The sequence below is a fragment of the Orcinus orca genome, chromosome 7, assembly GCF_937001465.1.
Source record: "Orcinus orca chromosome 7, mOrcOrc1.1, whole genome shotgun sequence".
In the NCBI taxonomy this organism is placed as follows: Eukaryota; Metazoa; Chordata; class Mammalia; order Artiodactyla; family Delphinidae; genus Orcinus; species Orcinus orca.
Genome location: NC_064565.1, coordinates 101,403,460 through 101,428,421, shown reverse-complemented (window position 1 = coordinate 101,428,421; position 24,962 = coordinate 101,403,460). Strand labels below are relative to the sequence as shown.

The 24,962-nt window shown below is 51.6% G+C and overlaps 1 protein-coding gene across 3 annotated transcripts in view; it reads right to left on the bottom strand.

Moving 5' to 3' along the window:
- Positions 1-24,962, bottom strand: part of PNKD (PNKD metallo-beta-lactamase domain containing) — a 58,675-nt gene that overhangs the window by 5,900 nt on the left and 27,813 nt on the right. For 2 of the 3 annotated variants that reach the window (XR_007478550.1, XM_049712647.1), the window contains exons 3-4: positions 297-412; positions 51-163 (exon numbers count right to left, since the gene is read on the bottom strand). Coding sequence is in view for 2 of the 3 variants with exons in the window: in XM_049712647.1 (XP_049568604.1) it covers positions 51-163; positions 297-412 (229 nt within the window). In the remaining variant the exon portion in view is untranslated. Of the gene's footprint in view, positions 1-50; positions 164-296; positions 413-15,169; positions 15,544-24,962 lie in introns of those variants that run through there. The other variant, XM_004262727.3, reaches the window with a different exon arrangement.

Sequence of the window (24,962 nt, the reverse complement as noted above, 5' to 3'; positions counted from 1 at the left end):
GCCAGTCCTCAAGGTGACCCCAGGTACCCCCGACCCCATCCTCCCCTCACCTGTACGGCCTGAGGGTCTGAAGGGTCCACAGCCACAGCCAGCCGGGCCTGGGTGTCGATGATGAGGTAGCTGTAGTTGTCTGAGAGGACGGGGATAGGAAGCACCTTCACTCCTGAGGAACAAAGATGGGCTGTGGGCGGGGTGATGGGGCGGGCAGCCCAGCAGTCGGGGGTATGAGATGGGGAGTAGGCTGGGAGGGTGGCCACGGCTTGGGGCGATGCTGGCCCGGCGTGGCCAGAGCTCACCATTGAAGAGGCGGGGCTGGGTTCTGGAGTGGCCTTTGGGGTAGCGATTCCGAGCCCTGCGCAGCTGCTGGCGGTAGAAGAGGTACCCGAGCCAGGTGCGGGTGTACAGGCTGTACCTGCAGGACGGGACGTCTGTGCTCAGCCCTGCCCCTCGAGCCCAGACCCTCTGTGAAGCCCAGGTCCCATGTCTCCACTCCCTCAGTCACCCCCTGAGTCAATGCAACTCCACCATCGCTTATCGTGTGCTGACTGTTTGCCCTGCTCAGTACTCAGAACAAGATGGAGAATGAGACAGAAACACCCCCAAGCTCACCAGGCGAGATGTGAGCTGAGGAATTCATAGAAGAGAACCGAGGGTGAGGGGTTTATTCAGTGAAAGGGGTATAGGAGTTAGGAAGCTGCAATGAGGTGGGAACAGTATTTCAGGAAGAGCAGCGGTGTGTCGCAGTCATGCCCGGGGCTTGCTGAAGACCAGATTCTTCGGCCCCATCCCAGTATTTGAGACTCAGCCAGTCTGCGGTGGCGCCCAGGAATCTGCATTTCTAACAAGCTCCAGCTGATGCTGATGCTGCTGACCCAGGGACCACAACTCTGAGAACAGCTGGGGTAGAGGAAACAACAGGCCAAGGCCCAGAGGCAGCAGACAGCAGGGTTTACTTAGGGAAAGTGTAGAAGGTTCTGTTTGGCTGTTTGGTGGAGGAAGCAGGCAGTGGTGAGGCTGGATGAGCTGACCACACTCCCTCCCTCCACCTGCCTCCATTCCAGGCCATCCCAGGCTACACAGTGAAAAGGGGGCATGAGGAACAGAGGGGACTTGCGAGTGACAGAGTCCCCCAAATACAGGATGCCAGCACAGAGGGCTGGCTTCACAGGTGTGCGACCCGGCAGTCACATAAGGCCCCGCACTTGGTATGATGCTCTGCTGTTGCCATCTTGAAATTCTTAACGATTTTCTCTTTGAACTTGTGTCTTGTAAGTGAAGTCTGATGGGACAATGGAACATGCATGCGAGCAGAGGTGATACACACAACATCACGACATGTGTCTGCTCCGTCCCTGCTGCCCCTCACACACCGTGTTTGCGATGGCCATGAGCACAGAATTCTGGTGGACCCTCTATGTGTGGAAATTCAAGGCCCAAAGTGAATACAGGTGAGTGTACATCTGTGACTGAGTAAAGAGTGGGGTGGTGGGCACTGGCTGGCCCGTAAGCCACACTTTGGGTTCAAACTAGAATTTGCTTGAAATGCATCAAGAAGGCAATGGTGTTCTAAGGAACACAAATGATCGAGGAACCCTTATCATGTTACTGCCCTGTATGATCCCACCATTGACGCTGCAAACGATGATGCTACGGAAGGAAAGGGAAAGAGGCAACCGATCTGTCCTTCTCCTTCCAGCCCTTCCCGCTCATCAGTAAGCTGAAAGCAGAGCGATCTGGTAGAATGTGCACGTATCAAGAAGTGAAATACAAACAGCTGAGTTAGCTCGGGGCCACATTTCCACCGTTCTGGTCGGAACACAACACTTATCCACGTACAAGCTAAGAAACGTGACTTATGTAGCTTCGGTGATCCCACATGTGAGCTAAATGTTCCTATATTTGCATTTAAAAGTGGCACTGCATGATATATAATAAATGGCATAATTCATGCTAATAATTAAGATTTTAAGTACTCCTCTGCTCAGAATGACATTAAGTAGCAAATTAAAAACATCACGGCAAGTCGGCAAGTCAAGAGAGAGATCACAGAAGAAAGGAAAGGCTTTATATTTTAGTACCTTACGTGGCACCTCCTTCCTGCCTTTCGAGCAACAGACTCCAAATTCCTTTTTGTAAAATCCCGTTTTACACTGGGCCCTGCAGAGCATGAGCAGGAGTGGTCTCAGGCCCTCTGCTCTCAGGAAGGCTACTGAGGCTGGGGTGTGGATGGGGTCGGTCAGTACTCAGGGTTACTCAGCAAGGCAGTCAGAAAAGGGGTGGGGGGTGGTTCTGGCTGATTAAGCCTGAGACAGAAAAGTTGAGGTGAGGATGTGGACGAAGGGCCCTAAATCCCTACAGAGGCTTGCTGTGTCTGTGTCAGGGAGGCAGCAGGGGCAGGCGCTCTTCAGGCCCCTTTGGGAAGAGCAAGCTGATCTGTCTGCAAACAATTTGATCGAAACCAAGCATGTTTCCATGACAGTTTGGTCGAAACAATTTAGCTGAAGGTGAATCATGGCTGTCCCGGCTCTGTGTGCCCATGCCCTTGTATCCACTGGGAATCTAGATGCGCTGTGGAGGGGTTTTGCCATCCTTTTTTAAAAAAAATTAATTTATTTATTTAGTTTTGGCTGTGTTGGGGCCTCGTTGCTGCACGTGGGCTTTCTTTTACTTGCGGCGAGCAGGGGCTACTCTTTGTTGCAGTACGCGGGCTTCTCATCGCGGTGGCTTCTCTTGTTGCGGAGCACGGGCTCTAGGTGCGCGGGCTTTAGTAGTTGTGACGCACAGGCTCAGTAGTTGTGGCACACGGGCTTAGTTGCTCCGTGGCATGTGGGATCTTCCCAGACCAGGGTTCAAACCTGTGTCCCCGCATTGGCAGGCGGATTCTTAACCACTGTGCCACCAGGGAAGCCCCTTGCCATCCTTTATGTGTCTTTATGCCTGTTTTTTCATAGACCCTGTTTTTATTTTTAAACCCATTTCAGCCACTTCCTACTTTCACTCATTCCACAATATTTAGTGAGGCCTTGCTATTAGCCTGCTCTGGGCACACAGTGAGTAAGGCAGAGTCCCTGCCTTCTTGAAGCTTATATTCTAGTGGGACAGACAGGACAATAAACATACTGTCAAGTGAAGATGACGAAATAAACAAGGCAAAAGGACAGAGAATGAGGACAGGAGCTGCTATTCTAGAACTGGTAGTCAGTCACGGAAGGCCTCTTTGAGGAGGTGACATTTCCAATAAGTGAGGGAAAGGCCGTGTGAGAATCTGGGGAAGGGACACCAAGAACAGGCAAGTGAGAGGTACCAAACACCCGGAGCGGGGGTGAGAGCTAGTGGGAGCTGCTGATTCTCTCCTTTCTCCCTGCTGTGCTGCCGGACTAACAAAGACTTGGCACAGCAGAGATGCCCAGCCAGAGGGGATGGGTTGGAACAAACTAAATACCCTGGATTGGACTCCAGACCAGAAAAAGAATGTTAGGGGGACAGTGTGCAAAATTTCAGTAAAGTCTAGAGAGTGGTTACTGGTTTGTATGGACGTTGACTTCTTCGTTTTGATAACTGTACCATGGCTATGAAAGATGTTAACGTTCAGGGGAGCTGGGTGAGGGGTACATGGGAATTCTTTGTACGAACTTTGCAACTCTGAAATGATTTCAAAATGAAAAATTTTTAAATAATAAATAAGAAAATAAAATCACCCTTTCCTCTGTGCCCGGACACCACCCTGCATCCATGCCTGGAGTCCTGTTCCTGACTTCATTTCTTCCTACTTAGGCTTATGGAAAGTGCAGGGGCTCTGGCAACAGAAAGGTCTGGGTTCCAGTCACGGCTTGGCCCATCCTTGGTCTGAGAACTTGGGCAAGTCAATGGTCTCACAGATCAGGCTTCTCATCTGTGTGAAGATTCATTGACATACAACAAGATGACAAATGTTAACATTCTCCAGGGCCTGACAGGTGGAAGGTGTTTCCTTCCCACATTCAGCCGGGCACCCCTCATAGCTGCTAGAACATGGCCGTCCACATCTGGGAGCGACTGGTAAATGTTCCCTGTCTTCCCTTATTGGATACTTATTATATGTGCTTTGTGCTCCAGCGAAGATGAACAAGCACAGGGACTGGGCACTAGGAAGCTGCAGTAAACAAGGCCCTGCTCTTTCATTAACTTTCTCCAGCAGATACTTACTGCACATGCTGGACAGGGTGCGGACGGCAGAGAACAAGACAGATGGCACCCTGCCAACATAGAGGAGCAGCCAACAGACACCAAACCGGAAATCAAAACACTTGACATGCAAGCCGTTAACTGTCGTGGGAAAGGAAGATGGTCTTACTGTAGACAGGGTGGTCGGGGAAGGCCCCTTCTCTGAGGGTGACGCTTGAGCAGGGAACAGACAGATGAGGGCGACAGCAGTGCAGACTGTCTGGGGGGGCGTAGCACCAGCGCCCTGGGGCAGGCACGAGTAGGGCACGTTCTAGGAGTTGCCAGGAGATCTCGAAGTCTCTAGCCAGAGAAGGGGTCAGCAAGGTGTGCAGGCGCCAGGCCACGGAGAGGAGGTGGAAAACTGCTGGTGGGTTTTAAAGTGGGGAAGCATGTGTTCTAACTTCCCTTTTTTTTTTTTTTGCGGTACGCGGGCCTCTCACAGCTGTGGCCTCTCCCTTTGCGGAGCACAGACTCCGGACGCGCAGGCTCGGAGGCCATGGCTCACGGGTCCAGCCGCTCCGCGGCATGTGGGATCTTCGCGGACCGGGGCGCGAACCCGTGTCCCCTGCATCGGCAGGCGGACTCTCAACCACTGCGCCACCAGGGAGGCCCTGACTTTCTTTTTGAAGAGCTCACTCAGTTGCTGTCAGAAGGTACAGTGAAAGGGAGCAGAGTGGAAGGTGGCAGGGGAACCGAGTCACTCAGTGGGGGAGATGACAAGGGTCCGGCCTAGAGGGGATGTTGGAGATGGAGAAAGGTGGGGATGGCTGCCAGACCCGAGAACTGTGCTGGCCGGGGTGGCCCTTGTGGGCCTGAGGTCCGGATCGGTGCAGAGCGGGGGGAGGGGCCTGAGGACCTAGTGGCCCTGGGCCTCTCTCTCCAGGCCTGGTCCTTCCCTGACAGTGAATTTCTCACGAGTCTCTCAAGTCCCTGAGCTCCGTCTCCTCCTGCATCAGCCGTTCGGCTGTGTCACAATCACCGGGGTCCATAACCACGCTTGTCAGCTCTTCCTCCTGCTGCCTCTCTTTCTAGGAAAGGCCCTGTCATCCTCGTAGTTACACAACTTGAGCACCCTTTAACCCTTTCGCCAGTGTAGGTGACCCAGACAGGATTCCTCTCAATTTCGCTTTCCACCCCCCCGCCCCCGCCCCGCATGGGCTCAACCCTGGGAACAGGCCCTAGAAGCTCTCAGTGAGGCCCTTCCGAAAGCCTCCTTCATCCAGGTCTCTGCCTCTGAAGCAAACTGCAAACTTCTGGCAAACGTTTAAGTTCCTAAAGCACTTCCTTTGACTGCATCCTACTCCTGCGCAAAAGCCTTCAGTGGCTCCGCATTGCTGATGGGAGAGTGTCCAACCCCCAGGCAAGCCCTCTGTGGGCTGGGAGGAGGCAAGTCTCTGCCCCCTCCTCCCGTACGGCCCGTGTCCCAAGAGTGAACAATCAGACCCGCCTAAATGTCTGTCAAAGGCACAGTGGATAAATAAGTGGTGACCTGTTCAGACTGTGGAAAACCATACATCCAGGAAAGCGAATGATCTAGAGCACCAGCCCTCGGCCCGCACAGAGCTCAAGCACAGACATGCCACAGAGAAAACAGGTAACCTGGCGGTATTTATCTAAAATGCCAAAGCACGCAAGACCGTCATTGGTATTGTTTAGGGACAGAGACATTTGTATCAATGGTAGAAGAATAAAGGCAGCTGAGGGGATAGTCGACACGCACATTAGCAGGGCTTCCTCAGGGGCAGGGAGAAGGTGGGTGGGGAGGTGGGCACGGGCTTCACAGCATCTGTAATATTTTCTTTCTTAAGCTGGGAGGTGGGGGGATTGTTATACTATCTATCTTCTTCTGAATGCCTGAAACAACTCATTAAAATTTCAGAACTACAGTCCTGCCTGGCTCTTGGGGAGTTCTCAGCCTGGAATACCCTGCAGGCCTTTCTACTTACTAGAACCCTAAGCATCCTTCAGGGCTGGATTCAAACCCGGCTCCCAATTGTCCCAGCAGAAAGCGATCTTCCCCTGCTCCATCGGGGGCACTCAGCCTCTCCCCGCGCCTCCAGGGGCAGGTGAGCCCTGCAGTGGCTGGGCCTTATCAACTTCTACCCAGAGCCCTAATCAGCGCCGTGCAGGGGGCAGGCAGTCACCAGCCTTCTCCTCGTGGCTCCTCTGCACCCCTATGGCTGCCCCCAGCACTAGCCCAGCACAGAACTGGGACCCACAAAATGCTGGCTTAGTGACCAGGAAAGGCAGGGCAGGGCCAGGCGTGCAGGTATTAAAGTGACGGGCACAGGACTTCCCTGGTGGCACAGTGGTTAAGAATCTGCCTGCCAATGCAGGGGACACGGGTTCGAGCCTTGGTCTGGGAAGATTCCACATGCTGCGGAGCAACTAAGCCCGTGCACCACAACTACTGAGCCTGTGCTCTAGAGCCTGTGATCCACAACTACTGAGCCCGTGTGCCTAGAGCCCGTGCTCCGCAACAAGAAAAGCCACTGCAATGAGAAGCCCGCGCACCACAACAAAGAGTAGCCCCCGCTCGCTGCAACTAGAGAAAGCCCGCACGCAGCAATGAAGACTCAGTGCAGCCAAAATAAATAAATAAATAAATTTATTTTAAAAAAATAAAGTGACGGGCACAGAAAAAGGATTGTCAACACTGTGATCCCACCTGACTGGCCCCATGCCAGGCCAGTGGATCCTGTGAGGGCCGGTGGGAGCATCCAGGGCCCAAGTTACAGCTACCTCTGCCCCTGTTCTCCCCTCCCCTCCTCACCCGCCTGCTTCCAAGTCCCTCCCCTCTCCCAGATGCACCCACATGGCAGAGCAGCGTGCTCTGCCATGCAGCTCACCTAGACCCAAGGGCATGGATGGGGCAGTGTCACTGGGGCACACAATCCCAACTTCTAAAGTCGAAGAGATGCGGCAGGACAGAGTAAAGGGGGTCTGAAGATGGGTCCATAGTCCCGGCTCTGCCCATACAGGTTAGAGCATCTCTCCAGAGCCCACTGGCCTCATCTTTAATAATAATGACTTTGCCCACAGCTTTCCTAGACCCCACCTGTGAGCTAAGTGCCTCCCATCAATTATTTCCTGTCATCCTCCAAGCAACCCTGAGGCAAGTATCATTATTTCCTCCATTTTACAGACAAGGACAATGGAGCCCAGAGAGGAGGGGAAGGGATTTGCTGAAGATCACAGAGCGGCAGAGATTCACCTGAGGCAGCCTGACCCCGGAGTCCACACTCTTAACCATTGCAAACCCCAAATAAGAGGGTAGGATGAGATGAGTGGGCCTGAACTATTCGGGGGCAGACCCAGCTCCTCTGAGGGCCTTTGCTGGGAAAACTGATCTGTCAGGGTGGTTACAGTGTTCCAGACACACAGCCCAGGATCTGGCCTCTGGGACCTCCTGGAGCACTAGTTTTAGTCTCTTTGAGACACAGACCCCTTTGAATGCTGTGACTTCTCTCCCCAGACCAACTCCTTACATATGCAGCAGTTTCCCCGAGGACTACAGAGGGTCAGAGACCCCCGTAACTCTCAGGAGAAGGCCCCTTTCAATCTAGGCTCTGCCATTCTCTACCCTGGACTTATGACTGGGTGGATGGCTCCGTGGGGAGCATCACGAGCCAGATGGAGAAGAGAATTTAGGAAAAAAGATGGGACAATGTGGGGGCTTCCCTGGTGGCGCAGTGGTTGAGAGTCCGCCTGCCGATGCAGGGGACACGGGTTCGTGCCCCGGTCCGGGAAGATCCCACATGCCGCGGAGCGGCTGGGTCCGTGAGTGCATGGCCGCTGAGCCTGTGCTCCGCAATGGGAGAGGCCACAACAGTGAGAGGACCTCGTACCGCAAAAAAAAAAAAAAAAAAAAAAAAGATGGGACAATGTGGAAGTGAATGAGTCCCTGGGAAGAACCTGGCCTTCTCTGCCTCCTGTAAGGCGGCCCCACAGCTTCCTTTCTTCTGTTGCCCGAGGCAAGAAGCAGGAACTCACTCTCCAAGCCTCAGTTTCTCTCTCTGTAAAACCAAGTGCTCGGGCTTCCCTGGTGGCGCAGTGGTTAAGAATCTGCCTGCCAATGCAGGGGACAAGGGTTCGAGCCCTGGTCCGGGAAGATCCCACATGGAACGGAGCAACTAAGCCCGTGCGCCACAACAACTGAAGCCCGTGCGCCACAACTACTGAGCCCGCGTGCCACACCTACTGAAGCCCATGCGCCTAGAGCCTGTGCTCCGCAACAAGATAAGCCACCGCAATGAGAAGCCCATGCACCGCAATGAAGAGAAGCCCCTGCCCACTGCAAATAGAGAAAGTCTGCACACAGCAACGAAGACTCAACGCAGCCAAAAATAAAAAATTTAAATTAAATTAAAACAAACAAACAAAAACCCCCAAGTGCTCCTTTTCTCTGAATGAGCAGCTGAGTCCAGGAAGTTCACGTCACTTACAAGATGACATTGACCTCCCCAGGGCCTGATGTGGAATTCTAACTCCCTGCCACGGGGTCCCCAAGCAGGGTCAGAATGTGCCCGAATGCATCAGAACAATCTCGGAGTGCTGGTGAAACAAAAAGATTCTGACATTTTCCTCTTTTGCTCACCCCGGCTCTGCCCCCCACCCCGCCCCTCCTGGATTCTGATTCAGCAGTTCTGGGGCCCAGAACTACCCACGGTGGCCTCACCAAAAAGAAAAGAAAGTTTCCTAATTGGTCCTCTGGGACCCACTGGGAGACAGAAAAACCACTCTGCAGGGCAGGGCTGGGGTGGCGGCAGCAGGCCTGGGGCAGCCTGGAAGGTGCCTGAGGGCCCTCCCCGCGGGTCGGGTCGGGGCTGCAGGACACAGAGGGCCACAGGCATACCTTTCACTCCTTGCCTCGCTGAACCAGAGTGTGGCGTCTTTGGTATCTGAGCCTGAACTCCAGCCCATGGGAGGCCACCAGGGACAGCTGGGGCAGTGAGACACAGCCCCTCCCCACCCCCTTCTTTTGGCTGGCTGTGGAGAACACACAATGAAGCCCTTCTTCTCCCCCTCCTCCCTTGAGCAGTCTTGCCATCCTGGGCAGCTCTGAGAGAGGCCTGGGGGCTGTCTGTCCCAGCTAGGCCCTGGCCCCAGATTCTACCAGCTGGACAGCAAGCCCAGGCTGAGAGGCTTCTCTGGTCGGGGGGTGCTTTTGGCTTCTCCTCTCCTGCACCCCCGGGACCCAGGTTTTCCCAGGCTTTGCATCTGACCAGTGACAGGCAGTCTTTATGAAACCAAACCGGAAATGCCTGTCTGAGGGCTGAGGGACCTGGACAGCCACCAGGACACAGAGTCCTACTGGAGCACAGCCTGCTCTGAGGCCCCTCAGGAACAAGTCGAGCCACTAGCTGCTCTGTGCTTTCTCAGAACTGAGGAAACTGAAGATAAGGAGATAGCTAAAAAGGCCCTCAAGAAGGAGAGTTTCCGGAAGCTGCCAGCAGGCCTTGGGGGGTAGGGGGACCATTTCCCCATGACCAGGAGAGGGGCAGTGCCTGCGTCAGGTCAAGACACAGGCCTGAGCGGGAGACCACGGGGCCTGTGTCTATTGTCTCCATACCCATCCCGGGTCACCGTCTTTCCCAGGGGGTAGGGAGAGTGGCTGCTGAGGGCTCTTGGGGAGAACCAGAGACACAGGCATTGCTGGCGGCCTCTTTGCCGAATCTTGGTCCTGGGCAGGACGCCTGGACTATTTCTGTCTCCTTGCCTGAAATCCCAGGCCACCTGCCCAGACAAGCCCCCTGGGGTTTGTTTGGTTCAGTCTGTTCTTTTTGATGCCCCCTCCCCATGCCCCCGCTCCCTCCCTCACCCTAATCCCAGGCCCTCTTGATTCAGTCCTGCTCCCTGGGCTAGGCCTGTGGGAGTCCAGTGGGGAAATCACACCTCTGAACACCTGATGCAAGAATTAGCAAGAATATGCAGTGAAGGCTCTAGGAGAGAAGACAGCGCCGGGGGTCACTGGAGGTGGAGATGAATTTTGACTGGGGAGGCCGGGCAGGCTTCCTAGAGGAGATGGGACTTGGGCCAAGCTATTTATTCATTTAAAAGCCCTTTAACATGGGGATATATGTATATGTATAGCTGATTCACTTTGTCGTAAAGCAGCAACTAACACACCATTGTAAAGCAATTCTACTCCAATAAAGATGTTAAAAAAAAGCCCTTTAACAAGCACCAGCTCTGTGCCGGGCACTGTTCTGGAAGCTGGGATACAGCAGTGAAAGAAGTTTCTTCTTTCATGTGGCTCATATTCAGCCTGGGAAAGAAAACCAATAAACAATAGGCAAGTCGATATACAGGATGTCATGCGGTGATATGTACTACGGAGAATAACCTAGCAGCGTAGAGTAACAGAGCGCAGGCGTGGGGGCCTTGCTATTTTTACACAGGGTGGTCAGGGTAGGCCTCTCGAATAAGGCGACATTTGAGCAGAGACCTGAAGGAAGAGAGGCACAGCCATGTGGCCATCTGGGGGAAGAAAGTTCTAGTGAGACAAGACAGCGAGAGGTCTTGGAGGTCAGACTGTCTCAGAGTGTTTGAGGAACAACAAAGTGGCCTGTATGGCCGAAGCCCAACGAGCAAGGTGAACAGCATACCAAAAACAAGTGAGGTTGGGGATCGGCGGCCGCTCAGGGCCTTTGAGCCATTCTGGAGGGATCTAAGCAGAGAAGTGACACATTTCTGACTTCAGTCTTAACAGTTTCATCCTGGTTGCTATGCTGAGAGTGCACTGGCGGAACAAAGGCTGAAGGGAGCTGTCAATTTAGCAGATGAGGTGAGAGGCAACCACAGGCTGGCCCAGGGTTGTAGCAGTAGAGGTGGGTTAAGTGCTCGATTTTGGATATATTTTGAAGATGAGCTTTGATGCAACAAAATTTGACGTAGGGAGGAAGGCCTGGCAGGCCCCAGACAGAAGTACAGCAAGAACACAGAGCCTGGGGAAGATGGGATTGGGGGAGATGGGTCCGGAGGGGATGTGGGAGAGCCCCTTTGGGTGAGGGGTGTGGACTCCACTCTGTAGGCAACGTGGCCTGGGGAAGGGGGCACTGGGAGCCATCCAGCCGAGGGGCCGCTGTAGATGGTGACACTGCAGCTCTCCGAGGTCCCAAGGCCTGCAGAAAGGAGAAGGACCCTCCCTGCTCCCTTCCTGCAGGCTGTGCTGCGGATGGCCCAGACCACTGCCTCTATGTGGCCTTTCTTCGGGCCACGAGCAGGTAGGTCATTCACTCAAGAGTCCTCAGCTCAGGACCTTTGCCACCCTTTGAAATCAAGCCAGTGGTTCTCACTGGCCCCAGAGAAGGGCTTTCCTCTTTCAGAAGTGGAGCAAGCAAGGTTTGTCCTGACACAGCTGGTTTCACTTGGGTCAGGAGGTTCAAGAAAGATCATCTATGCTTAGGAGTGAAGAGAGCACTTGGTCAGGGAGGGTGGGAAGGTTTTGTCAGCTAGGACTGTCCATCCACAGAGGCCGAGTGCTTTCCACTTTCTCAGACATTCTCAAGGCATTCCCAGCCTAATTCCCCATTCACCCCCCTCCCCGCCCCACCCCCTGCAGACAGGCTCTGCTCAGGGGCCCTTTCTCTACTCAAACCTCCTCAACTACCACTGAGAAGGCAAAGGGGCAAAAGGGAAACTGAGGCATGAAGCAGGAGGCACACATAGGGGAGCACACACTCCGGATCCCAGCCTCCTCAAGCACACCCTGTTCCTCCTGGGGGAAACTGTCACGCCCTGCCTCCTGCCAGTTAGGGTGCCTGTTCACATGCTCCTCTCCCCGACTCCTTGAGAACGGCGACCAGACTCCGCTCATATCAGTGATCCCACAATCTCGACCCAGGGCAGTTAGGGGGGGTCACTGAATGAATGAAGGGTTGTGGGATTTCCTGGTGGGTACGTGGGCAGGATAGGCTTGGAAGACAGGAGTAGAAGCATGTAAGGAAGCTCCAAAAAAAAAAAAAAAAGTGCGGGGCTTCCCTGGCGGTCCAGTGGTTAAGACACCGTGCCCCGGGCTTCCCTGGCGGCGCAGTGGTTAAGAATCCGCTAGCCAATGCAGGAGACACGGGTTCAAGCCCTGGTCCAGGAAGATCCCACATGCCGCGGAGTAATTAAGCCTGTGCGCCACAACTACCGAGCCTGTGTGCCACAACTACTGAAGCACGCACACCCTGGAGCCCATGCTCCGCAACAAGAGAAGCCACTGCAATGAGAGGCCCGTGCACCACAACAAAGAGTAGCCCCCAGCTCTCCGCAACTAGAGAAAGCCCGTGCACAGCAACGAAGACCCAACGCAGCCAAAAATAAATAGTAAATACATTTATAAAAGAAAAAAAAAAGACTCCATGCCTCCACTGCAGGGGGCACCGGTTAGATCCCTGGTCAAGTAACTAAGATGCCACATGGTGCGCCCTAAAAAATAAAAAAGAAGTTGACAAGCCTCCGCAATTAAAGTTTCCTGGGTGCCTATTTAAAAAAAAAAAAAAAGGAAGCTCCAGAAGGAGCCATGGCCCAGCGCCCAGCACCATGTATCCTCCCTCCCACCCATCCCCCATGCTATAGAATGAGTAATTGCTAACATTTCCTGAGCACTTACTACAAGCCAGGCCCTCAGTAGAATTTCATTTGATCCTCACAGGAGCCCTGTGAGATAGGCATTATCACCAGGCCCGTTTACAGATGCAAACAACTGAGGCACAGAGAGGCTGAGTTATTTGTCCAAGGTCACGTGGCTACTAAGGAACAAAAGCTAGGATTCTAAAGCAGATTGTCTGTCCCCACATGCTCTGTGCTTAACTACTACACGCTGCCTCCCAGGCCCCGCAGAGTCCCAAATGTGTGTGTCTACCTCAGGTTAGCCCAAATCAACCCTCCATTGTGCCCCGTTATCCCCATCCCAAGACAATGGTGGTTATGTTTGAGGAAAGCCCTAATAACACTGTCAAACACCAGTGAGTATTGTTATTAATGATAACATCAACAACGACTCCTCTCCCAGCCATTGCTTCCTATCTCCATCGTCCACTTTCCAGCCAACAGAATCCTCTACTTGTGGTCCTCTCAGCCATACATCTAGGATGGAGTGTGCCCATGTGCTCTGCCCCTCCCATCATGTCCTGCCCCATCCTGTCCCCCTCCCTCTCCATCCTTCCTGGAGGCACCCTCACAGCATTGACACCTGCCCATTTCCCTCAGACCGTTTCCTGCTAACACCCCCTGTCCCTCCCAGCAGCCAGCGGCTTCTCCCCCAAGGGACTGGACTGATTGTTTCCCAGACCCTGGAGGGGCAGGATCTGGGATTCTGATTCCAGGCACGCCCTTCTGCTCTGCAAATTTGAGGAGTTGATTCCAAGGCAACCTTGAAATCCAGCCACAGGAAAGCCCACGGAATACTGAATTCCAAAGAAGCTCTCAGAATTCCAAGTTTGAGGATTTGGAAACTCCCACACCCCAAGTTCTAGGACTAGCCAAACCCTCAGGATCCTGAGGTGGCGACCTTGGGAATTTTGATCTCAGGACTTCTGATTCCAGTCTCTTGTGGAAACTTACTTTTCACTTCCTCAGGCCATTTGTGTGATTTCAATGTTACCAATTTTGAAAGCTGGAAGTAGATTTAAAAATCCCTCCCCAAATACAGCAACAAAATTTCCATAAATTTTGTAAGGAGAAATATTCTTTTAAATCCTAAATATGCAGATATTTGAATATTTGTAAATCTCATTATTTTAATGCAGAGCAGTGGTGACTTAGTTGGAGCATCATTGAGAATGTGACCACTGTTTGGGCTATTAGAGATATGCCCCAAAAGGCACACGTGCAAGATTCCCCCCCACCCTATGTTTTTCCAGTTTTCCCCCCACTGGGCCCTTATATCTCTTTGTCTTAGAGTGAGTGTGAGCACAGTCCTAGGGGTGAAGCTTCTGGGATATCTGGGGTGGTCGGGGGAGGAGGGGTGAATTGTACAATGTCTTCTCTGAAACTCAGGAAATTCCCCGCTTAGGTCCTCCCCCGAGCCTGGCCTGGGGCCAGGGCTCCCATAGTTCCCAGGCCCAACATTACCGTGCTTCAACTGGGGCCTGAGGTCCTGCCCCCTGGCCCTGCTGGTAATGGGAAGGGGATAGAGACCCTAGGAAGCCTTCCTCTTGTGGCTCCTTCCCTGCCTCTTAGTGTTTCTGTGGCAGAACAGGGCTGGTCGCCACCCTTGCTTGGCCCAGGAAGGAGTAGAAGTAGGTGGAAGGGAAGAATGAGGACTGGGGTGGGGGTGGAGGGTGGTCAGAAAGGAAAAAGTCACTGGAGGTCAGTGAACCAGCGAGAAGTCAGGCTGAGTGATTACGGTCGGATTTCACAGCCTGAGGCTTATGACAGGGGCCAGGATTGGTGGGGGAGGGGACTGAAGGAAAGGGACAGACCGACCTACAGAGTTGGGACTCTCTCTTGGGACAGAAGAGCTTACATTGAATGGTAGGGAGTTGAGCGATGGGGAGAGGGACAGGGACACATGGAAGGAGTTAACGGTTTCACGTGAGACTTAGAAGGTCTGAGACATTCCTTCTCAACAGCACCTGCCCTCTGGAGGAGCTTGCGGGGGTGGCGGGAGCCCGGGCTCCTGCACCTGCTCTCTTTTCCAGCTCCCTTGTCTCCAGCCCCTCATCTGGCTCTTTTCTCCAGATGTCCTCTCAACGCCCCCTTTCTCTGGCTACCCTGGCCTGTTCCCCACCCCACCCCCGCCGCAAACTGCTTTCCCCAGCCCAACCCAATTTTCCACCCCCAACTTCTCTTCCTCAGTCCCCCCAGATCAGTGGCTTCTCCAGCCTGCCTCTCCGATCGCTCTTCTCTGGCCCTGGATCCCCTAGCCCTAGCCCCGTCAGAACCCCTAAACCCTCCCCCGGCACCCCTCTTCAGTCCCCCTTTCCAGCGCGACCGCTTTCCCGAGCCCCGCATCCCGCCGGAGCCCGACACGAACCCGATTCGGAAGAGCAGCCGCTTGCTACGCGCCATGAACAGGCTACGGAGGGTCCGCCGCGCTCGGCAGCTGCTGGGGCTCGCGAGCAGGACAAGGACCAGGAGCAGCAGCCCGCAGCTGGCGACCCACAGCCACGACGAAGGCCAGCCTTGCCAGGCCATGCTGGGGGCAGGCGCCCGAGGCCGCCCAGGGGGCGGGGCGGGGCGTTGCTACGCGACGGCTCGGCCCAGGCCCCCACTTGGAGAACCTGAGGGGTTGGGGCCACGCCCCCTGCACGCGCAAGCTGGGGGACTGGGGGCGTTCTGGCCCCGCCCCTTCATTGGCTCGCGTTCGCACCCGCCCACTCGCCGTCCCTGGCCCGGTGCACTCCTGGAATGTCACCCGGCTGAAGGTGGCCTGGCCCCGCCCCCGGCTGGCCGGTCGGGAGGCGTGGCCGGAGCCGGCATCTGATCTGCGCTAATCCCGGTATAAAATCGCTGGAGTCCGGGGCTCGGCCCCACACCCTCCCACCTTCCCCCAACAGGGAACTCTGAGAGAGGTCCTGGAATGGGCCTCTTGGCGGGAAACCGTAGCCTCATAAACTTTTTCAGCTGGAAGGAACCTGGGAGATCACATGGGTCAGCTGCCATTCATTCATTTATTCATTCACTAAATTACTTTTCTGTGTCCTCCTTTGTGCCAGGCACTGTGCCAGGCTCTGAGAATGCAAGGATCAAAGACACACAGTCTCTTCATTCCTGGAGCCTACAATCTAGAATCCAGCAGAGAAACAAGCCAAATAAGCAAACAAATATAATTATATATGTATTTATCTATACTTACATATACGTGTATATGTACACATACAGTGCTACCTGTGTGTGATTACAAATTGTGGTGCTATAAAGAAATCGAACAGAGGGGGCAACGATATGGAGGACAGAGAGGGCCAATTTAGATGGGAGGGCCTCCCTGAGCTGGTGACATGTAAGCCATGCCCTGAAGGATAAGAAGAGGCCACAGAGGCTGAGGGAGTGATTCGACCAAGATTATACAGCAATGGATGGCAGACGCAGGACTAGGACCCAAGGTATCCCAAGACCAGTGGGGTTTCCACATCATTAACCACCCCCCCCTCCACACCATGCTGCCTTCCCAATGAGTTCTAGAAGTTGTTAAGGTCAGTGGGTTGGAAGGAATTGTAAAGACAGGTGAGGTGACCTCTACAAATTTGGGCAAACTGGAGCTAGGGCTGGGCTCCTTCTGGCTCCAGCTCTAGCCCTAGCCCAGCACAGGGAGGGAAAGAAATCTGCAAACAGTGAAGGTAGCCATGTCCCCAGCGGGGAGATAGCTGGGGAGGGAAGCAGGGGAGGCACTGCTCTTGTTTCCTTCTCTTGCTTTTTGGGCTTCGGCCTGTGCTCCGGCCTGAGAGAGGCTAGATAACCTGACCCCCAAACCACACTTTTTCTCTCTCCCTCTGATGTACTCTTATTAGATAGCTGAATCTAAAGACTGAGTCCCCAGTGTGGAGAGTATAGAGGTATAGGATCATTACACACAAGGAACGGGAGGCCTCATTCCTCCCCCCACCCCAAAAAAGCCAAGAGATGGGTTAAATTATCCCCAGACTGAATTGTAATCCCAACACCTAACCTGGGTTTCATTCAGCAACCCCAGACATGAAGTTTCTTTTGTGTGGATACATCTTGAAGGCCGGAGCTATAGCCTGCTCCCTCCCTGTCTCCTTACCCACAATTCAGCTTCTTCTCAGTGTCTGGCACATAAAAGGCTCTCAATAAACAAAAATCAGATAGAATTGAATTAAACCCCTGTGTATGCCGCAAAAGAGGCGGGAGTGAGAAGACTGACAAGCTAGTTTGTAGAAGGCCCTTCCGGGCCAATGGAGCTTGCATGTCTCTAAGTCCGTGTCTATACGTGCAAAGTGAAGAATTACAGAGCCTCATCAAAAGTCACTGTGAACACACTTTTCTGCAGGTAAGGCTGTGCCAGGCATTATATTGAGAAATTAAAACACAGTCCCTGTCATCTGAAACAGGAAATGCAGGCTCAAGCATGAGCCTGCAGAGATACAGAGATGACTGAATCCTGAATCTAATCTCATGCTACACACACATTTACAAGATTATTGCTAATTATCCAAGATACATTTCAGGAAATGCAAGAAGCTGGACAAGGCTGGGGATAAGGAGTGAGAGTGGGTGTTTTGGGGGACTCATGCAGGGCTAGGAAGCCACCCTCCCCTCCCCCGGCCTGTTCCGGAAGACTTCCAGAACATATCTGCTCCAAATCTGCTTTGCTTTCACCTCCTCTCCCATGAGAATCTTCTGCCCCAGCCAGACTGATGCTTCATTATTCACCCCCTCCTACACTTTATACCTTTTAATACCTCATTGCTTGCAGACATTTGGCTTAGGGGGCACTGTCAAGGTTAAGGTTTGCCTCTGTTTGGCAGATCTTTTACTTTGCTGAGATCTCCTCCCATTATCCATAGTTGTCATTGGAAACCTCAGGCCCAGCTCCAATTCCTTTGCTTTCAGCCAATATGCTTTTTAGAGTAAATAATTTCTGTGCCCATCCACGCCTCTACCCCCTTTTCTCACTCTGTATAAGCAAACTCGAGTATCTCTTTGCCTAAAAAACTTCTCTTGGGGGCTTCCCTGGTGGCGCAGTGGTTGAGAGTCCGCCTGCCGATGCAGGGGACACGGGTTCGTGCCCCGGTCTGGGAAGATCCCACATGCCACAGGGCAGCTGGGCCCGTGAGCCATAGCCGCTGAGCCTGCACGTCTGGAGCCTGTGCTCCGCAATGGGAGAGGCCACAGCAGTGAAAGGCCCACGTACCGCAAAACAACAACAAAAACAGCAACAACTTCTCTTGGGGCTTCCCTCATGGCTCAGTAATTAAGAATCCGCCTGCCAATGCAGGGGACAAGGGTTTGAGCCCTGTTCCGGGAAAATCCCACATGCTGCGGAGTAGCTAGGCCCCTGTGCCACAACTACTGAGCCTGCGCTCTAAAGCCCGCGAGCCACAACTACTGTGCCCATGTGCCACAGCTACTGAAGCCCGTGCACCTAGAGCCCGTGCTCCACAAGAGAAGCCACCACAAGGAGAAGCCCGTGCACCACAACGAAGAGGAGCCCGCACTCACCACAACTAGAAAAAACCCACACGCAACAATGAAGACCCAACGCAGCCAAAAATAAAATAAATTAACTAAAACAAAACAAACTTCTCTTGACCTTGGGTCCCTATCTAGATTCTGTTCTGCCTTTATCTTAACACAAAGGAACAGTAGTTTCCTGAAAGGCTGTCTCCGTGGGTGTGGTAGATTGCATTTCGGTTCTCAATTCTTCATCTCTCCCTGAAAACACACCCTTCACCATGTGACTATGCACCACCTCCATGGAGGTGCAATAGATTTCTCCCGCACCATTGATGTTGGGCTTGACCTTGTGACTTGCTTTGGCCAATGGAATGATACAAGCAGAGGTCTTAAATGTGCTATTATGGTTGAATTTGGTCTCTGTAGCCATGCCTTTCACCATGAGAACATCCCTCGGGTAGTTAGTTGCTGGTTTAAGGAGAGTGAAAGACACATGGAAGTGACCTGACCCCACTCACAGCTTGGAAGCCAGCCCAGCCCAGCAAAGCCCAGCCTAGATGAGCTGAAACTTAGCCTGCCCACAGGGGCACGAATGAGAAGTACATGCTTGTTGTTGTATGCCTCTCAGTTTTGGATTTGCTTGTTATGTGGCATTATTGCAACAATAGCTAACACTGACAGTGGGAAGCAGAAAGATTAGTTATTAATGTGCTGAAAGCAAGGTGCTTAAATAACTGATTAGCTATTTGGAAAAGAGCAATTTAGACCCATGCTTCACAGAATACACCAAAATAAATTCCAGGTGAATTAAAGTGCTAAGGACATAAAATTAAAACACACCAAATTAGAAGAAAATTAAATGCATGTCCAATCTCTGGACAGTGGAAGACTTTCTAGGGCTAAAAGCAATAGAAGTGTTTTTCTAATTTTCTTTAATAGGCATTTGTTACTCTTAAACTCAGACAAAAAGCAACTGAAGACTTAACAAGGGAAAGAATTACTCTTCTGGTTCCTTAAAAAAAAAATTTAACCTTTTTGTTATGAGGTAATATGAACAAAAGAAAAAGCCAAAAAAAAAATTTTGTGGAAAATACTTGTCTCAAATTTGTCAAAAAGTTAATCTACTTAATACATAAAGACCTTAAATAAATGAGAAAACACAGACCCCCAATTAATAAAGGGATAAATGGCTAATATACACATGAAAAAATGTTAAACCTCAAAAGAATCAAGAAAATGCAAGATAAACAATGAGACAAGAATTTCATCTATCAAAATAGCAGAGATTAAAGACAGTAATACAATTCTGAAGGCTTCTAAGAATATGGGAAGATGAGTATTTATACATTACTTCTGGAGGTATCAATTGGTACAGTTTTCTAGAAAGCAATTACCAATATGCATCAAGGCTTTAAAAATATTCATATCCTTTGACTCAGTAATTCCTTTTTAGCCACCTGCCCAAAAGATCTGCCCCAAATATATCATTTGAAATGTACACAATGGTGAGACTGTAAACAGCCAACAGGTCTGGCAATAAGGGAAGAGTTAAGGTTCTGTGAACCTCTGTGCAGCTTTAAAATGGTGTTTATAGTTAAAACCCAATGTATTGCATGATCCTGGATTGGATCCTGGACCAGAAAAAGGACGCTGGGGGACAGCTGGCAAAATTTGAGTAAAGACTGTAAAGGGATTCTTAGAATTGTATCAATGTTAAGTTCCTGGGTTTGATACTAACACTGTAGTTAAAAGTAAAAAGTGTGGGGCTTCCCTGGTGGCACAGTGGTTGAGAATCTGCCTGCCAATGCAGGGGACACGGGTTTGAGCCCTGGTCCGGGAAGATCCCACATGCCGTGGAGCAACTGGGCCCATGAGCCACAACTACTGAGCCTGCGCGTCTGGAGCCTGTGCTCCGCAACAAGAGAGGCCGCGATAGTGAGAGGCCCGCGCACCGCGATGAAGAGTGGACCCCGCTTGCCACAGCTAGAGAAAGCCCTCATACAGAAACGAAGACCCAACACAGCCAAAAATAAATATACATTAAAAGTAAGAAGTGAACATTTGGAGCTTCCCTGGTGGTGCATTGGTTGAGAGTCCGCCTGCCAATGCAGGGGACACGGGTTCGTGCCCCGGTCCGGGAGGATCCCACATGCCGCGGAGCGACTGGACCCGGGAGCCATGGCCGCTGAGCCTGCGCGTCCGGAGCCTGTGCTCTGTAACCGGAGAGGCCACAGCAGTGAGAGGCCCGCATACCGTAAAAAAAAAAAAAAAAAAAAGTGAACATTTGGGGAAGCTAGGTGTCAGGTGTATGGGACCTCCTTGTACTTTTTTGCAAGTATTTTGTAAGCCTGAAATAACTTCAGAATAAAAAGTTAAAAAAAAAACAATACACACAAATAAAACAGTATTGATATGTCGATAAACATTGTTTTTAAAAAACAATACAGGGGACTTCCCTGGTGGTCCAGTTGTTAAGACTCCGCGCTTCCAGGGCAGGGCACGTGAGTTCAATCCCAGGTGTGTGTTGGGGAAGGAGATTCCGCAAGCCAGCGAGGACAATAAATAAATAAATAATAAATAAATAAATGCTTGACATAGTACCTGGTACAACTAAGCATTCAATAAATTAAAAAAAAATACAGGTGTGGCAGATCCTGTTGGTTGATTAATACCCATTCTCCAACTCTCCCTTTTTTCCTTGCTAACCCCTGTTTTGCCTATGAACAGCCATAGCTTCCAAGTGAGCCTCTCCCCAGCCCTAGTGGGGGGGATCCTGATTGGTCCAAGCCAACTGGCGCTCTCATTGCCCTGCCAAGTGATTGATTAGACCGAGGAATATGACTCAATTCTTGATATTAGATAATAATAGCAAATATTTATATAGCACAAATCATGCTCCAGGCATTGTTCTAAGTGCTTTACACAGATTGTCAGTTCTCATGACTACCTTATGAATCAAACACGGTTATAATTCACATTGGCAAAGAACACCAAGGCACCAAAAGATCAAGTCAGTTGCTCCAGGTCACACGGTGATTTGCTCCAGGTTGAGATGGGGAGGGAAATAGGCTGGAGGCCTTCTAAATGAGCCTTTCCTAGTTGTCAAAATGGGATATAGGGACTCCCCTGGTGGCGCAGTGGTTAAGAATCCGTTTGCCAATGCAGGGGACACAGTTTCGAGCCCTGGTCCAGGAAGATCCCACATGCCACGGAGCAACTAAGCCTGTGCACCACAACTACTGAGCCCGTGCACCACAACTACTGAAGCCCGCATGCCACAACTACTGAGCCTGCGTGCCTAGAGCCCATGGTCTGCAACAAGAGAAGCCACCTCAATGAGAAGCCCGCACACCACAACGAAGAGTACCCCCGCTCGCCGCAACTACAGAAAGCCCGCGCACAGCAACGAAGACCCAATGCAGTCAAAAATAAATAAATAAATAAATTTACTTAAAAAAAACAAAAACAAAAAAAACGGGATATACAGGACGGTGCTCTTTTCTTGCTCCAGGATGTTGTCATTTGCCTGTGATGCCTGGAACTATGGCAGGCATTTTAGGACTGTGAGTAAGAAGCCTAAGAGGCTATTCCAACAGCTAAAGATGGCAGAGCAAAAGTGGGGATGGAACTAGTGTCCTTGAAGACATAACTGAGCCCCTGAATTAACCAGTCTGGATTGGCCCCTGGACTTCTTGTTATGTGACATTAAAATTGTCCTTACTGTTTAAGCCACTTTTAGTTGGGTTTTTTGATACTTGCAGCCAAAAGCACCCAAACTAGTACTGTGGGTAACTTTTATATTTTAATCTAAAGTGGGAGAAAAAGCAGTATAAATTTTGTGTAATTGATATGACTGCTATAAGCAAAAATGCATAAAAAGTATCGAAAATGCTATCAGTGATGATCTTTAATTGATGGGTTCATGGAATATCACTTGTTTTATTTTTTTATACTTTAAAAATATGTTCTGGGGACTTCCCTGGTGGCGCAGTGGTTAAGAATCCGCCTGCCAATGCAGGGGACACGGGTTCAATCCCTGGTCTGGGAAGATCCCACATGCCGCGGAGCAACTAAGCCTGTGCACTACAACTGCTGAGCCCACATGCGGCAACTACTGAAGCCCCTGTGCTCTAGGGCCTGTGTGTCGCAACTACTGAGCCTGCGTGCTGCAACTACTGAAGCCCGCTTGCCTAGAGCCCGTGGTCCGCAACAAGAGAAGCCACCGCAATGAGAAGCCCACGCACCGCAATGAAGAGCAGCCTCCACTCGCTGCAACTAGAGAAAGCCCGCGCACAGCAACGAAGACCCAACGCAGCCAAAAATAGATAAAAGTTAAAAAAAATCACATTTGTATAAAAAGATATTTTCTGACTGTCTATGATGAGAAGGTAATACTATTTTAATTTTAAAAGTATTATTTTATTAAAACAAAGAAAGTGTCCTCCTTGCTGCCTCTACTTTCACTTCCCATCTATTCTCAGGCCACCCCATTGAGCCTCTGCCCTCACCATTCCATCCTAATTTGTCTCTGACCCCTTGAACCTCAAACGCGGTTGTCAATATTCAGTCCTTGTCACTTAACCTCCAGGCAGAGCCTTCTTTCTTCTTCGCCTTCCCTGTGACAGTGTCTTCTGGTTCTCTTCTCGCATCCCTAGATGCTTCCCCCTCTGCTGCTGTCCCTCACTTTCACTGCTTCCCCTGACTTCAGCAATCACTTGATACCACTCATTACTCCCGAGGAGAAATGTCCACCCCAGCTTCCCCCTGGAGTTCCAAACCTAAATGCCCATCCTTTTTCTGGTCATCTCCAGGTGTGGTGGGGCAGGTGTAGGGGGTGAGGGGCTTAGTCTCTTCTCTGCAAAAAGGACTGATAGTTTGCACCGAGCTATTTATTGAGGATTAACCACAATTACCCAAGTAAAGGACATAGTGCCAAGTTCATCACGGGCACTTACTAAATGTTCATTGGTATTATTGCACCATGTATCATTCTTGCAACATCAAGGTCTGGTCCTCATGAGTGCTCAGCCGTCACCCAAATTTGGGCACCTGAGTCCCAACACGTGGTCCATCGTGGGCACCTCCAGCCCCTGTCCACCTTCCTTAGGTTATCAGACAAAGGCTTTGGAAGCCCAGCTCTGAATTGGGTCTGCCCCCTGCTCATAGCCAGTATCTGCAGCATTAAATTCACACGGCTTGGTTTAGCAATATGGTCTCAACCCAGTTTTCTAGTGTTTTGTGCTCCCACCTCTCCCTTCCATGTCCCCAGCTTTCAGTCAGCCCGCAGTGGTCACTATCCTGTGCTTTTGCCCCCTTACGCCTGCCCTACCACACCTGGAGAAATCTTTTAAGGCTCACTTCTCAAGATACCTTCCACCCCAGCACACCCGAGATAATCTAAGACACTCCAGGAGTAACTGTAACTAATTAAGGCCCAGGTTCTCAGTCTGGGGAATTTTGCAGGCTCTCCCAGGGGGAGGAAGGAAGGAGGGTAAAGTTCAGGACCAGGGAGACTGATATGCCCCTACTTTTGAGTAACAGCTCCTTTAAAGCTAAAAGTAAATGCAACGTCCTCTTTGAAGCCCCTCTGCTCACCACAACTCTTTGCAATGCCTGGTCACTACTCTACCTCCAGACTCTGGAAAAATGCCTGCCACCTAGTAATCAAAAAGAAATGAATGGTTTGAAATGTAACCCTCACTACTTTCCACTTTGAATTATGAGGAGTCAAGCTGGGGGAGCCACTGTGGCCTCCGTGCAGGCAGAAATGGTGCCCTGTGCTTCCTGGTGTGCCCATCACCCCAGCACTCAGTGCCGACCCATTACAGAGGCACAAGTGTTTGCTCGGTGCGGGGCAAGGGAGAAGAATGGAACTAGCGTGTATGATTGTCTGTTATGCCCTAGGCATGCACCAAGCCCTCTCATGTGTTATTTCATCGTCCTGAGATAACAGTGTCCTTACATTAATATGAGCACACTGGCTCAGAGAGGCTGCGACTACCCCACACAGAGCTAATAAATGACAGAGCCAGGTCCAGTCCTGGTTTTATCTGACCCGAGTCCAGCCTCTTTCCACTGATACTGTTTTGCCAGCTGGGGTAGGGAGTGGGGTAGGAAGTGGTTCGGTCAGAGTGGTAGCCGGAGGAGAACTTTATGGAAGGACTGCTCTACGGGTGATGGGTGGGGGATAGGAAACACAAGGGACAGTGCAGTTCTCCAGGGCTAGGGACAGTGGGACTGTGTCACCACCTCTAGGCCTGACAGGTACGGGGAGGGAGCAGTTATGGAACTTGGAGGGACAGAGTTTCGAGGACAGGGCCACCTAACTGCAGTTGTGACCTCTGGTTGTGGGATGACCCTTTGGGAGGGGGAAGAACAAATACCCCAGCCCCACTGGCTCCTGGCCACCCCTCTCCTGTGGGGTTCTCCATTGGCCAAACCCAGCTGAAGCTGGAGGACAAAGGGCCCCCTGCTGTGTCCACCCAGGCCAGCCCTGAGCACAGTGGAGAAGGGTGGGGATGGGTTTGGGGACAAATGGACGGTAGGCAGCCAAATGAGGCCAGAGGAGATATGTGGGTTTGGGGGCGTATTGACCCTTCAGAGGTGATGGCCGGGTACCACTTTTCACCCACTCACTGAGACAGCTCCTAACCGGCCTCCCTGCTCCCACGCTCCACCCCTCAACCCATTCT